Source organism: Salvelinus alpinus, chromosome 25 (assembly GCF_045679555.1).
Source record: "Salvelinus alpinus chromosome 25, SLU_Salpinus.1, whole genome shotgun sequence".
Taxonomy (NCBI): Eukaryota; Metazoa; Chordata; class Actinopteri; order Salmoniformes; family Salmonidae; genus Salvelinus; species Salvelinus alpinus.
This window is the reverse complement of record NC_092110.1, coordinates 5119489-5133757: the sequence shown is the minus strand read 5'-3', so window position 1 is coordinate 5133757 and position 14269 is coordinate 5119489. Positions and strand designations below refer to the sequence as shown.

Genomic DNA, 14269 nt, shown 5'->3' with positions numbered 1-14269 from the left:
AGATGGAGAGGCAATTTGTGGAGAGTATGGATTTGGTGCTGTGCCAGAAAATTGGCTGTGTCTTTTTATGGGTAGAGCGAGTCAGGGCTCAGGGAGTCAGTCAGGGGCTGGTGTTAATGGTGCTACTGCACCTGTCCACCACCTGGCTACAGAACCCCAGGCCAAAGCAGGCCTGATGGTTGACCCTCTTCAACTCAGGCTGGGAATTGCCTGGGACGATATTAACACAATACTTAAGTGCCTATACGACATGTATTGTGATTCTATATGCATTGCGATTCAGTACTGTGATTGTATTATTGACTAGGTACAGCCGAGTAGTCAAATATAATATAATCCAAAACTAATATTGGGAGTCCCATAGGGCAGAGCACAATTGGCCCAGCATCGTCATTGTTTGGCCCGGGTAGGCCGTCATTGTAAATAATAATTTATTCTTAACTGGCTTGCCTAGTTAAATAAAGGTTACACACACACCACTCTGACCAAAAAGTTATTTTGTTGGCATTTACGCATGTCCCCATTACCAGTAAAACATCATCAAAACCTATTTCTTTCACTTACTTGCTGTGCTGTTTTGTTGTTAATTTGTTCAGTCGTTTCATTCTCAACCAGGATTTCTATGGGACGCCGTTTGGGTCTTTGCTTGTCAAAAGAAGATACACGTCAAATAAGCTTGTTGACCAATCAGGACCTGAATATGACTGCACGTCACATAATTTAACGCGTTCATTCATTTTTTTTACGTGGCTATTACACATTGATTACACTGAATCGTTGTGACATGAAATACGGGTGATATTGATACGTATGCTATGATGCTGGTAAAGTTGTCTCGCGCACCTACATGGCTGGTCATAAAAAAAAAAGCTAGCTAGCTGATGGATGCAAACAATGTTCTTCCACAAAAACATAGCAAAACGTCATCTGTTTCAGTAGCTATAGTTAGCTAGCTAACTATATAGCTAGGTGTCATCTAAAATAACCCTAATTTTATAAGACAGCTCTTATTTGATTAATGGCGGTCGGACCCATTTGTGAAGCTAGCCACAATAAGGACAAGCCCAATATTGGACTTTGCGGTTAGCCTTGAAAATAAAAGTGTCATTGACAGTGATGTAAGTGAATACAAATAGTAGATTTATGCCATAATTGAATAGTTCATGCTAAATGAGGATGGAATGTTATATAAAATCAACAAAAGACAAATTGTTAATTTCACAAATCTGTTAATCACACTGGATGTATTATACTTTAGAATTGCATTGGGGGCTTACTTATTTCACTGTACAGCCTTACCTATGGATTGTGGATCAATGCCATGGGGTATCAGTCTACTCAGTGACACCCAGAGAACATTACCGTTGTAGCTCTTATTGCGGGACTCTGAAACAACTGTGAATTGAGCCACATTTATTGTCAACCTATGTGTATTGCACACTATTCCAGAGGAAAAACAATACTGCGTTGTTTTGGAGTCTGATAACTCTGAGGAGGACGTTGGGGGAAAATATCTTGTGTATTGAGTAGACTGATACCCCATTTCATTGATCACCAATCCTTAGGTAAAGCTGTACAGTGCAATATGAATGTCAATACACGCAAAGGGCTGACTGGGGAGGTGATTTCACACAGTCAGTCCCGCGATAAGAGCTACAACGCTAATATTTGCGTAAACTCTTCAGTTGTGTTCTGTCAAGTAGACAGATACCCCATTTCATTGCTTCACATTCCAACTTCCGATTCCAACCTTTTTAACATTTATCTAGTCTAAATATGGCATGATTCCATCAATTGTAACCTTCTGCATCGCTTTCAAAGAGGTACTTTTATTTTGAAGGCAAACTGCAAATTCCACTATTGTGCCTAATCCTTATTGTGGCTAGCTTCACAACCCAACCCGGTCCGGTCGAGCCTCACTAGCCAGATGGCGCTGGCTGCTTATAACGTTAGCTTTGGGCAACAGAGCTAAGTAGCTGGCTAGCTATTTATTTTCATGAACTGAAGTTCAATTTCAAAAGGTAAACAAGTGGCTACCTAGCTAATACTTACTCATAAGGATTCCTAAATCATTGCGAAGAATAATGAAAGTGACTGCAGTTTCTATTGGTCATTGTTTTCAGGCTGGTTGTATTGGTGCTAGCTAGGTACCAAGCTAAAGCTAGCTAGCTACCCCAGAAGTTGCGGTCTAACAAATAATACTTTATTACCAACGCGGTATTGTGTAAACACTGTTTGTGGCCTGTGTTTGCTTGTTTATTTGACATATCTTTTTTGACACGCATAGACCCAAACGGTGTTCCATAGTATGTCGTGAAGCTAATAGCAGTGCCGCTAATACTGTGCAACTCCGGTAGGGCAACATCTGAAAAATAGCGCACTTGGTAGTGTGTACCAGTGCTCGACCAGTCGCGAAAGCCAACATCACCCACGACAGGGAACGGTTGATTGTCAAGGGCAATGAATTCCATTATCTTGGCGTTAATGGATTTCACCTTAGTTGTCTCGCTGAAATGTTCTTACTCTTTCAAATGACTGCCTGATCCACACAGCAGACATTGTGGGCTAGGTTAGGAATGCTGTGTTGCACTTGTAGCGCAACATTTACGTCAAGTACCTAAGTTATATAGGTATGCACGTCAGCTTTGACATCGATGTTACGTGCTGACCACACCGCTCACGTCGCGTGCGTTGCAAAATAAATGTACACATACATGTTATTCAATCATTGCGCTGCTCGCGTTCGCCAACGAGTGTCTGCGTTGCCAAGCGCTAAAATAGAAGACAGTTCTATTTGTGACGCTGAACGCGGCGCAAGTCTTGCCTCTCCCATCTCCTCATTGGTTTATAGAAGAATATCTCCACGTGCCAGCTCTTCATTGGTTATACCCACGTGGGTGATTGAAAGATGAACAAAGGTCGGTCGGCTCTGGTAATACACCATATTATGAAAGTTAGATGCCAATCGCCATATAAAGTCCAACGAAGAAAAAGCCTGGAAGGAGGAGAGATGACTAAAAACGATTCGGTTGACCGTTTTATGTGTGGATTAATTGTCGGAGTAGAGGACCTTGTGCATTTCAGGTAAAATAACAACTCAACGTTTATATCCCAGGTCAAATTAGCTAGCTAAATTGCCATAAATGTTTAATGCTTTTCAACCTGTCCCCAAATGTAATATAATTGGTTCAGTTTGTTTTGATATTTCAACCTGTGTGTCATGGTTGCGTTTGGTGTGGGGGGGGACAAAATCTATTTGCGCACGCGTGCATCAAGTTTAGGCATGGTGTTAAACTAAACATCGGACCGATACTGATGTTGGCATTTTTAGCTAATATTGTCCGATTCTGATATGTTAACCGATTTTATATATCGTACATGCAACTACACAGAAGCAAGCTTACATGCTGTAAAAGATCCCTCATCTATGCCCATTGGCCAACTATCTATTGCCTGACCGTACCCGATTTGTCAGATTGGTTTGGCTGTGGGACTATGGACCGTAGTGTCTGTCCATTCTGTGATGTTGTCTATAATAAGAGTCTATATAAGAGTCTGTCTGGTGGGTGCTGAGTGAGTGTTGGTGAGAGTGAGCACATATTGATTCTGGTCCCACTTCCCTTCTCCTGGAAATCCTTTGATTGCTTCTGTCGGTCTCTCTCCGGTCTCGATTTCCCTCTCTCCGGTCTCGGTTTCCCTCTCTCCGGGTTCAGTCTCCCTCTCTCCTGGGTCTCCCTGACTCCGGTCTAGCGCCTCTAATGAAACTTCAAATGAGCTGGAGCACGCGCCTGCTGGTTTCGCTTTCTACCCCGTCCCCCTTGGTCTCTATCGTCTTCACTCTCCCTTCTCTTTCTCAGTCACCCTCGCTCCTTATATATAGATGTGGATATTAATCACACACAGAGTGCATTTGGAAAGTATTCAGACCCCTTCACCTTTTACACATTTTGTTACGTTACAGCTAGAGGTCGACCGATTATGATTTTTCAACGCCGATACCGGTACCAATTTATTGGAGGACCAAAAAAAGCCGATACCGAATAATAAAAAAAAAAAAATATTATATATAAATATATATATATATATATATATATATATATATACACACTGCTCAAAAAAATAAAGGGAACACTAAAATAACATCCTAGATCTGAATGAATGAAATATTCTTATTAAATACTTTTTTCTTTACATAGTTGAATGTGCTGACAACAAAATCACACAAAAATTATCAATGGAAATCAAATTTATCAACCCATGGAGGACTGGATTTGGAGTCACACTCAAAATTAAAGTGGAAAACCACACTACAGGCTGATCCGACTTTGATGTAATGTCCTTAAAACAAGTCAAAATGAGGCTCAGTAGTGTGTGTGGCCTCCACGTGCCTGTATGACCTCCCTACAACGCCTGGGCATGCTCCTGATGAGGACTCCTGGACAGTCTGTGGTGCAACGTGGCGTTGGTGGATGGAGCGAGACATGATGTCCCAGATGTGCTCAATTGGATTCAGGTCTGGGGAACGAGCGGGCCAGTCCATAGCATCAATGCCTTCCTCTTGCAGGAACTGCTGACACACTCCAGCCACATGAGGTCTAGCATTGTCTTGCATTAGGAGGAACCCAGGGCCAATCGCACCAGCATATGGTCTCACAAGGGGTCTGAGGATCTCATCTCGGTACCTAATGGCAGTCAGGCTACCTCTGGCGAGCACATGGAGAAATGCCACCCCACACCATGACTGACCCACCACCAAACCGGTCATGCTGGAGGATGTTGCATGCAGCAGAACGTTCTCCATGGCGTCTCCAGACTCTGTCACGTCTGTCACATGTGCTCAGTGTGAACCTGCTTTCATCTGTGAAGAGCACAGGGCGCCAGTGGCGAATTTGCCAATCTTGGTGTTCTCTGGCAAATGCCAAACGTCCTGCACGGTGTTGGGCTGTAAGCACAACCCCCACCTGTGGACGTCGGGCCCTCATACCACCCTCATGTAGTCTGTTTCTGACCGTTTGAGCAGACGCATGCACATTTGTGGCCTGCTGGAGGTCATTTTGCGGGGCTCTGGCAGTGTTCCTCCTTGCACAAAGGCGGAGGTAGCGGTCCTGCTGCTGGGTTGTTGCCCTCCTACGGCCTCCTCCACGTCTCCTGATGTACTGGCCTGTCTCCTGGTAGCGCCTCCGTGCTCTGGACGCTACGCTGAGAGACACAGCAAACCTTCTTGCCACAGCTCGCATTGATGTGCCATCCTGGATGAGCTGCACTACCTGAGCCACTTGTGTGGGTTGTAGACTCCGTCTCATGCTACCACTAGAGTGAAAGCACCGCCAGCATTCAAAAGTGATCAAAACATCAGCCAGGAAGCATAGGAACTGAGAAGTGGTCTGTGGTCACCACCTGCAGAACCACTCCTTTATTGGGGGTGTCTTGCTAATTGCCTATAATTTCCACCTGTTGTCTATTCCATTTGCACAACAGCATGTGAGATGTATTGTCAATCAGTGTTGCTTCCTAAGTGGACAGTTTGATTTCACAGAAGTGTGATTGACTTGGCGTTACATTGTGTTGTTTAAGTGTTCCCTTTATTTTTTGGAGCAGTGTGTGTGTGTGTGTGTGTGTATATATATAAAAATATATATTTAAAAAAAAATTGTTGAAAAATGCTATAAAAAAATAAAAACAAAACAATAAATAAAAACATGTTTTTGTAATATTGACAATTACAACAATACTGAATGAACACTTATTTTAACTTAATATAATACATCAATAAAATCAATTTAGCCTCAAATAAATAATGAAACATGTTCAATTTGATTTAAATAATGCAAAAACAAAGTGTTGGAGAAGAAAGTAAAAGTGCAATATGTGCCATGTAAGAAAGCTAACGTTTAAGTTCCTTGCTCAGAACATGAGAACATATGAAAGCTGGTGGTTCCTTTTAACATGAGTCTTCAATATTCCCAGGTAAGAAGTTTTAGGTTGTAGTTATTATAAGAATTATAGGACTATTTCTCTCTATACGATTTGTATTTCAGATACCTTTGACTATTGGATGTTCTTATAGGCACTTTAGTATTGCCAGTGTAACAGTATAGCTTCCATCCCTCTCCTCGCCGCTACCTGGGCTCGAACCAGGAACACATCGACAACAGCCACCCTCGAAGCAGCGTTACCCATGCAGAGCAAGGGGAACAACTACTCCAAATCTCAGAGCGAGTGACATTTGAAACGCCTTTAGCGCGCACCCCGCTAACTAGCTAGCCATTTACACCAGTCTAATCTCAGGAGTTGATAGGCTTGAAGTCAAACAGCGCAATGCTTGAAGCACAGCGAAGAGCTGCTGGCAAAACCCACGAAAGTGCTGTTTGAATGAATGCTTACGAGCCTGCTGGTGCCTACCTTCGCTCATTCAGACTGCTCTATTTAATCATAGACATAATAACACACAGAAATACGAGCCTTGGGTCATTAATGTGGTCGAATCCGGAAACTATCATTTCGAAAACAAATCGTGTATTCTTTCAGTGAAATACGGAACCGTTCCGTATTTTATCTAACGGGTGGCATCCATGAGTCTAAATATTCCTGTTACATTGCACAACCTTCAATGTTATGTCATAATTACGTAAAATTATGGCGAATTAGTTCGCAACGAGCCAGGCGGCCCAAACTGTTGCATATACCCTGACTCTGCGTGCAATGAACGCAAGAGAAGTGACATAATTTCACCTGGTTAATATTGCCTGCTAACCTGGATTTCTTTTAGCTAAATATGCAGGTTTAAAAATATATACTTCTGTGTATTGATTTTAAGAAAGGCATTGACGTTTATGGTTAGGTACATTCGTGCAACGATTGTGTTTTTTTTTGCAAATGCGCTTTTGTTAAATCATCCCCCGTTTGGCGAAGTTGGCTGTCTTTGTTAGGAAGAAATAGTCTTCACACAGTTCGCAACGAGCCAGGCGGCCTAAACTGCTGCATATACCCTGACTCTGTTGCAAGAGAAGTGACACAATTTCCCTAGTTAAAATAAATTCATGTTAGCAGGCAATATTAACCAAATATGCAGGTTTAAAAAATATATACTTCTGTATTGATTTTAAGAAAAGCATTGATGTTTATGGTTAGGTACACGTTGGAGCAACGACAGTCTTGTTTCGTGAATGCGCACCGCATCGATTATATGCAACGCAGGACATGCTAGATAAACTAGTAATATCATCACCTATGTGTAGTTAACTAGTGATTATTGATTGATTTTGATTTTTATAAAATAAGTTTAATGCTAGCTAGCAACTTACCTTGGCTTCTTACTGCATTCGCGTAACAGGCAGGCTTCTCGTAGAGTTCAATGTAAAGCAGGTGGTTAGAGCGTTGGACTAGTTAACCGCAAGGTTGCAAGATTGAATCCCCGAGCTGACAAGGTAAAAATCTGTCATTCTGCCCCTGAACAAGGCAGTTAAGCCACCGTTCCTAGGCCGTCATTGAAAATAAGGATGTGTTCTTAACTGACTTGCCTAGTTAAATAAAGGTGTAAAAGAAAAATACGGCCAAATCGGTGTCCAAAAATACCGATATCCGATTGTTATAACTTGAAATCGGCCCTAATTAATCGGCCATTCCAATAAATCGGTTGACCTCTAGTTACAGCCTTACTCTAAAATTGATTAAATTATTTTTTCCCCTTATCAATCTACACAATACCCCATAATAACAAAGGAAAAACAGGTTTTTAATTTCTTTTGAAAATGTATAAATAAAAAAATTGATCCTTTTGTATTCTGACCCTTTGCTATGAGACTCGATATTGAGCTCAGGTGCATCCGGTTTCCATTGATCATCCTTAATGTTTCTACAACTTGATTGGAGTTCACCTGTGTTTGATTGGATATGATTTGGAAAGGCACACACCTGTCTATATCAGGTCCCACAGTTGACAGTGCATGTCAGAAAAAAAACCAAGCAAAGAGAGAGAAGGAATTGTCCATAGATCTCCGAGAGGCACAGATTGGGTTGATGCACAGATCTGGGGAAGGGTACCAAAACATTTCTGTTACATTGAAGGTCCCCAAGAACACAGTGGTCTCCATCATTCTTGAATGGAAGAAGTTTAGAACCACCCGGAGAACCGCCCGGAGCAATCGGAGGAGAAGGGCCTTGGTTCCTCTGTGGAGATGGGCACTCCAACAATCAGGTCTTTATGGTAGCGTGGCCAGACGGAAGCCACTCTTCAGTAAAAGGCACATGACAGCCCGCTTGGAGTTTGCCAAAAGGCACCTGAAGGACTCTCAGATAATGAGAGACATGATTCTCTGCTCTGATGAAACCAAGATCGATCTCTTTGGCCTGAGTGCTAAGTGTCACATCTGGAGGAAACCTGGCACAATCCCTACGGTGAAGTATGATGGTGGCAGCATCATGCTGTGGGGATGTTTTTCAGCAGCAGGGACTGGGAGAATAGTCCAGATCGAGGGAAAGATGAACGGCGCGAAGTACAGGGAGCTCCTTGATGAAAACCTGTTCCAGAGCGCTCAGGACCTCAGACTGGGGCGACGGTTCACCTTCCAACAGGATAACGACCATAAGCACACAGCCAAGACAATGCAGGAGTGGCTTCGGGACAAGTCTGTGAATGTCCTTGAGTTGCCCAGCCAGAGGCCAAACTTGAACCCGATCGAACATTTTAACTTTTTTTGCTTTGTTTTTATGGGGTATTGTGTGTGTAGACTGGGGTGGGGGACAATTTAATCTGTTTTAAAATATGGCTGTAACGTAACAAAGAGTGAAGGGGTCTGAATACTTTCCGAATGCACTATCTGTCGCTCTCCCGCCTCCCCCCTTGTCTCCCTCCCGCCTTGAGCTCCTTCCCCCACGTCTTTCTCCTCCACCTTCCTCCTCATGGACCACACACATCCAACGCCTGCTGAAATATCGTCTCTTCTGTGTCTTCTCCCACATGGGGAGAGGGGGTATAAAGAAAGAAGTAGAGGGAGAGGTTAGAGAGAAACATGCTGGGGGAAGAATAGAGGGGCTTATAAAGAAACTCACCAGTCCAGGCAGGGATCAATATTCTCATTTACTAAATGAGCCTGGCACCTGCAGTGCCACAAAGCATTGACATGAACTCCTCTGGATCATTACCCTAGCTCATCTGCCTCATTACCCTAGCTACCTTCATGGTGTGAATACTGTTTTTGTTTGTCTTCACTGTTTTCTTGGAAAACAAATCTCTGTAGCATCTAATCCTTTAGTTTGGCTCTGGGTCTCTGGTTCTTCAGTATGTGGTGCCCGCACTTGGCTCAGTCCTTGACAGTTCTGCCCGAAACCCCCCCATTGGTGTGTGAGTGAGCGAGCTAACTAACGTGACCTTTGACCCCTATCAGGAGAGCTGGAGGAGGAGATGGAGAACCCGGAGTTGAACCCAGTTGACCTGCCAGAGAAACAGAAACACCAGCTGAGACACAGAGAGTTGTTCCTGTCCCGCCAGCTAGAGTCATTACCTGCTACACACATCCGGTAGGACATGTCTTTACCATCTCACCTTATGTTAGCTACCTGCTACAGACCATGAGAGTTGGTTACAAGTATATGTTAAAACACAGCCTGGAAAACAGATGGCACTTTCTTTCACCTGTATTATAGGAAGGCATTGGTGTTATACGGCTGTACTGTATTTAAGAGCTACATCTCAATCAGATTGTGTGTGTCTCAGGGGGAAGTGTTGTGTCACTCTGCTCAATGAGACTGAGGCTCTGAAGTCATATCTGGACCGGGAGGTAGGTGGCTGTCTTTACTGTCCTCACAGGCCTCATACACTGTCTTCTCAGAGAGTGAATGGTGTGTGCCATAGCCTCTATGTATGGCTCTGATGTACAGTACCAGTCAAACGTTTGGACACACCTACTCATTCAAGGGTTTTTATTTTCTACATTATAGAATAATAGTGAAGACATCAAACTATGAAATAATGCTTATGGAATCATGTAGTAACCCCCAAAAATGTTATTCAAATCAAAATGGATTTTATATTTGAGATTCTTCAAAGTAGCCACCCTTTGCTTTGATGACAGCTTTGCACACTCTTGGCGTTCTCTCAACCAGCTTCACGGGGTAGTCACCTGGAATGTATTTCAATTAACAGGTGTGTGTGCCTTGTTAATTTGTGGAATGTTTTTTCTTATTGCGTTTGAGCCAATCAGTTGTCTTGTGACATGGTTGGGTATACAGAAGATGAAGACCAAGTCCATATTATGGCAAGAACAGTTCAAATGAGCAAAGAGAAAAGACTACCTCATTACTTTGACTGACCTTCATGTCTTAATCTGGAAAATGTCAAGAACTTTGAAAGTTTCTTCAAGTGCAGTCGCATAAAACAAGTGCCATGATGAAACTGGGTCTCATGAGAACCGCCACAGGAAAGTAAGACCCAGAGTTACTTCTGTTGCAGAGGACACGTTCATTTGAGTTACCAGCCTCAGACATTTCAGCTCAAATAAATGCTTCAGAGTTCAAGTAACAGACGCATCTCTAACGGACAATAAGAATAAGAGACTTGCTTCGACCAAGAAACACGAGCAATGGTCATTAGACCGGTGGAAATCTGTCCTTTAATCTGATGAGTCTAAATTTGAGATTTTTGGTTCCAACTGCCGTGTCTTTGTGGGACGCAGAGTAGGTGAACGGATGATATCCGCATGTGTGGTTCCCACCGTGAAGCATGGAGGAGGAAGTGTGATGGTGCTTTGCTGGTGACACTGTCATTGATTTTATTTAGAATTCAAGGCACGCTTAACCAGCATGGCTACCACAGCGTTAGTTCCACTAAGTGCAAACCAGATGGGATATAATTTGTCTCCTCCAGGCTGTGTAAGGGCTATTTGACCAAGGAGAGTGATGGAGTGCTGCAACAGATAAACCTGGCCTCCACAATCACCTGACCTCAACCCAATTGAGATGGTTTGGGATGAGTTGGACTGCAGAGTGAAGGAAAAGCAGCCAACAAGTGCTCAGCATACGTGGGAACTCCTTCAAGACTGTTGGGAAAGCATTCCATGTGAAACTGTTTGAGAGAATGCCAAGAGTGCGTAAAGCTGTCAAGGCGAAGGGTGGCTACTTTGAATAATCCAAAATATATTTTGATTTGTTTATCACTTTCTTGGTTACTATGTGTGTTATTTCATAGTTTTGATGTCTTCACTATTATTCTGCAATGTAGAAAATAGTACAAATAAAGAAAAATCCTGGAATGCGCAGGTGTGTCCAAACTTTTGACGGGTACTGTATGACCATGTTGGATGAGTTTGTGTGCCTGTGTCCAACTGACTGTGATGTGTGTGTTAGTTGTGAGTCTTGGTGCTGTATGAATAATTCAGTGTGTTGACCCAGAATGTTCTTCTCACAGTCAGTAATGAGGAGACGAAAGACTGCTCTCTACACACACGCACGCACACACTCAATCCACAACCCCACTCATTTTCTCCATTCCTATTTCTCTAACTCTTTTCTAATGTCTCTCCTCTCTATCCCTCCCTCTTTCCTCCCCCCACCTCTCTTCCTCCTCCCTCTCTCTCCAGGATGCGTTCTTCTACTCCCTGGTCTACGACCCCCAACAGAAGACTCTGCTGGCTGATAAAGGGGAGATCAGGGTGGGGAACAAGTACCAGGCAGACATCACAGACTTTCTCAAAGAGGGTACGTACGCCAAAGACACTCGTACACAAAACTGTGGACTGTTAGCATTTTCCATAGGTAAATGTGACACGCTAGCTGGTAGATTAGCCTCCTGGCTAGTGTTCTCTTTGGTAGTGCAAGCAGGGTCCGATCTCATCTCAAGGCTCAGTCAGTGGGAGGGCATGGGCGTCTGTCCCACTGCCTAATAAACCCACTGCAATTGGAACAATTTTGCAACGTTATGACAAGGAGTGTGTTATCAAAGTGAGTTTTACTGAGGAGCCATGTCACAACAATAGTGTTGGAGAGGGTCAAAGGGCAGGATATTCACTGTTTTGTGGCTCTCTCTATCGAAGGAATCATAACCACAACACCCCAAGACTGTTGGAGAGCCAGAACTAAATTGACTTTGGTTAACCACAGGGCTGTCTAGTCCGATGGAGTGTATCAGACTGGTGACTGTGCTGACTGCTTACTAACTGGTGATTGTGCTAACTGGACCCCCAGGTGAGGAGGATGGCAGGGACCTGGCCAAGCTGGAGGAGAGGGTGTGGGACCCCAGCAGTCCCCTCACAGAGAAACAGATCGACCAGTTCCTGGTTGTGGCTCGGTAAGTGGCTCCGGTCCGGTGGGCTGTGGCGAATGGGTAAGTGGTTCTACTGTAGTGGTAGTGCCTTGGTAAGACTGCTGTGAACAGGATAGCCAATGTCAAATGTTTTTCAGTAAGACATTTTTTTTTACGTGGCTCTGTAAAACGGGGTGCAAGGGTATTGTATTATTAGGAAGACTGGTCTTCACACAGGTCTATTCTAGTCAGATTTGCACTATTGTCAAAAACATGATATCTGGAGGATTAATACACTCCTGCAGTATAAAACTGTTTGCACTCACTACTGTAAGTCGCTTTGGATAAGAGCATCTGCTAAATGACTTAAATGTAAAAATTATATCCCTGTCTGTCTCTCATCCATCTCTTTCCCTCTGCCACATCATCCCTCTCTGCCGCCTCATCCCTCTCCCTCTCTCAGGTCAGTGGGTACCTTTGCGCGGGCTCTAGACTGCAGTAGTTCTGTCCGGCAGCCCAGTCTCCACATGAGTGCTGCTGCTGCCTCTAGAGACATCACCCTGGTAAGACACATACACACATTGCCCACTTCCCTAGGTAGGGTCAGACCAGAGTTGAGTGCTGTTAGCCCAGGGGTATGCTGGGAGCTACAGTAGAAGGTGTGTATGTGAGCTTGTGTGTGTGTGTGTGTGTGTGTGTGTGTGTGTGTGTGTTAGCTTGCCATAGTGTGAGGATCAGTAACAAGCAGGATTCAGCCTGCCCCAGACGCCACACGTTCCGGCCCACTTCTGCACCTCATATATAAAACATGAAACACAGGCCTCCGAGCTACAGCTTTCAGAGTACACACATCCATGAACACATGCGCACAACACACATCCTCTCAGACTCGCCAATAGAGACGCTCACACTAAGTCAAGTGACCAGATAATAGCCCATCCACTTCTGTTTTTGGACTATGCTCTGTTCCTTAAACTTGGTGGCTTTGACAAGTAGAATAATGGAGGCCCTTTGCTTGGTTTCTATGTTAAGAGGGTAGGTTTTGTTTGCTGGGTGTATGTGGAAAAACCAGGGTTGTGTTCATTAGGGCACACCGTAAACACAGTTATCTCTTCATTCAAAGACTCAATCATGGACACACTTACTGACGGTTGTGGCTGCTTTGCGTGATGTATTGTTGTCTCTACCTTCTTGACCTTTGTGCTGTTGTCTGTGCCCAATAATGTTTGTACCCTGTTTTGTGCTGCTACCATGTTGTGTTGCTGCCATGTTGTTGTCTTAGGTTTCTCTTTATGTTATGTTGTCTCTCTCGTTGTGATGTGTGTTGTCCTATATTTATATTGTATTTATTTTAATCCCAGGCCCCCGTCCCCGCACGAGTCCTTTTGGTAGGCCTTCATTGTAAATAAGAATTTGTTCTTAACTGACTTGCCTCGATAAAGGTTAAATAAAATTTAAAAAACGCACTGAAGTGTTTCATATTGAACCAGTACAGATGGTACCTCCCAGTGTGTTTCTTCTGTTTTGTGCCTACCGAACACTACCCGCCATTTTGCCCCTCTCTCCTCTCCCCAGTTCCATGCCATGGACAGCCTGGATAAGACGCGTTATGACATGACGCGAGCCATCGCTGCGCTGGTTCCCCAGGGAGGGCCTGTTCTCTGCCGGGACGAGATGGAGGAGTGGAGCGCCTCCGAGGCCAACCTGTTTGAAGAGGCCCTGGAGAAATATGGAAAAGACTTCACAGACATACAACAGGACTTTGTGAGTACAGACCGACGGGTAGCCAGTCAGGCAGGCACGGTTCTGCTGCCTTGGCTTGGACTAGCCTCGACAAGGAAGCTCTGATGTACATGCCACCAAAACAAGGGGGAAGAGGAACCATGCTTAGACTGAGAGGAACAGGCTCAGTTCAAGGCTCACAAAATGTATCTCTGGGATGGGCAACTGGTGGCCCGCGGATCAGTTTCCCCATGGTAAAATGAGTATTACATGAAATGAGTTAGAAAATAGCTAAATCTTTGCCCCCAT

At 44.0% G+C, this 14269-nt stretch overlaps 1 protein-coding gene across 3 annotated transcripts in view; it reads left to right on the top strand.

Moving 5' to 3' along the window:
• mta1 (metastasis associated 1) overlaps positions 1-14269 on the top strand; it is a 48348-nt gene that overhangs the window by 25791 nt on the left and 8288 nt on the right. For all 3 annotated transcript variants that reach the window (XR_011670625.1, XM_071365411.1, XM_071365410.1), the window contains exons 4-9: positions 9387-9519; positions 9716-9779; positions 11577-11694; positions 12181-12283; positions 12702-12801; positions 13814-14002. Coding sequence is in view for 2 of the 3 variants with exons in the window: in XM_071365411.1 (XP_071221512.1) it covers positions 9387-9519; positions 9716-9779; positions 11577-11694; positions 12181-12283; positions 12702-12801; positions 13814-14002 (707 nt within the window). In the remaining variant the exon portion in view is untranslated. The remainder of the gene's footprint in view (positions 1-9386; positions 9520-9715; positions 9780-11576; positions 11695-12180; positions 12284-12701; positions 12802-13813; positions 14003-14269) is intronic.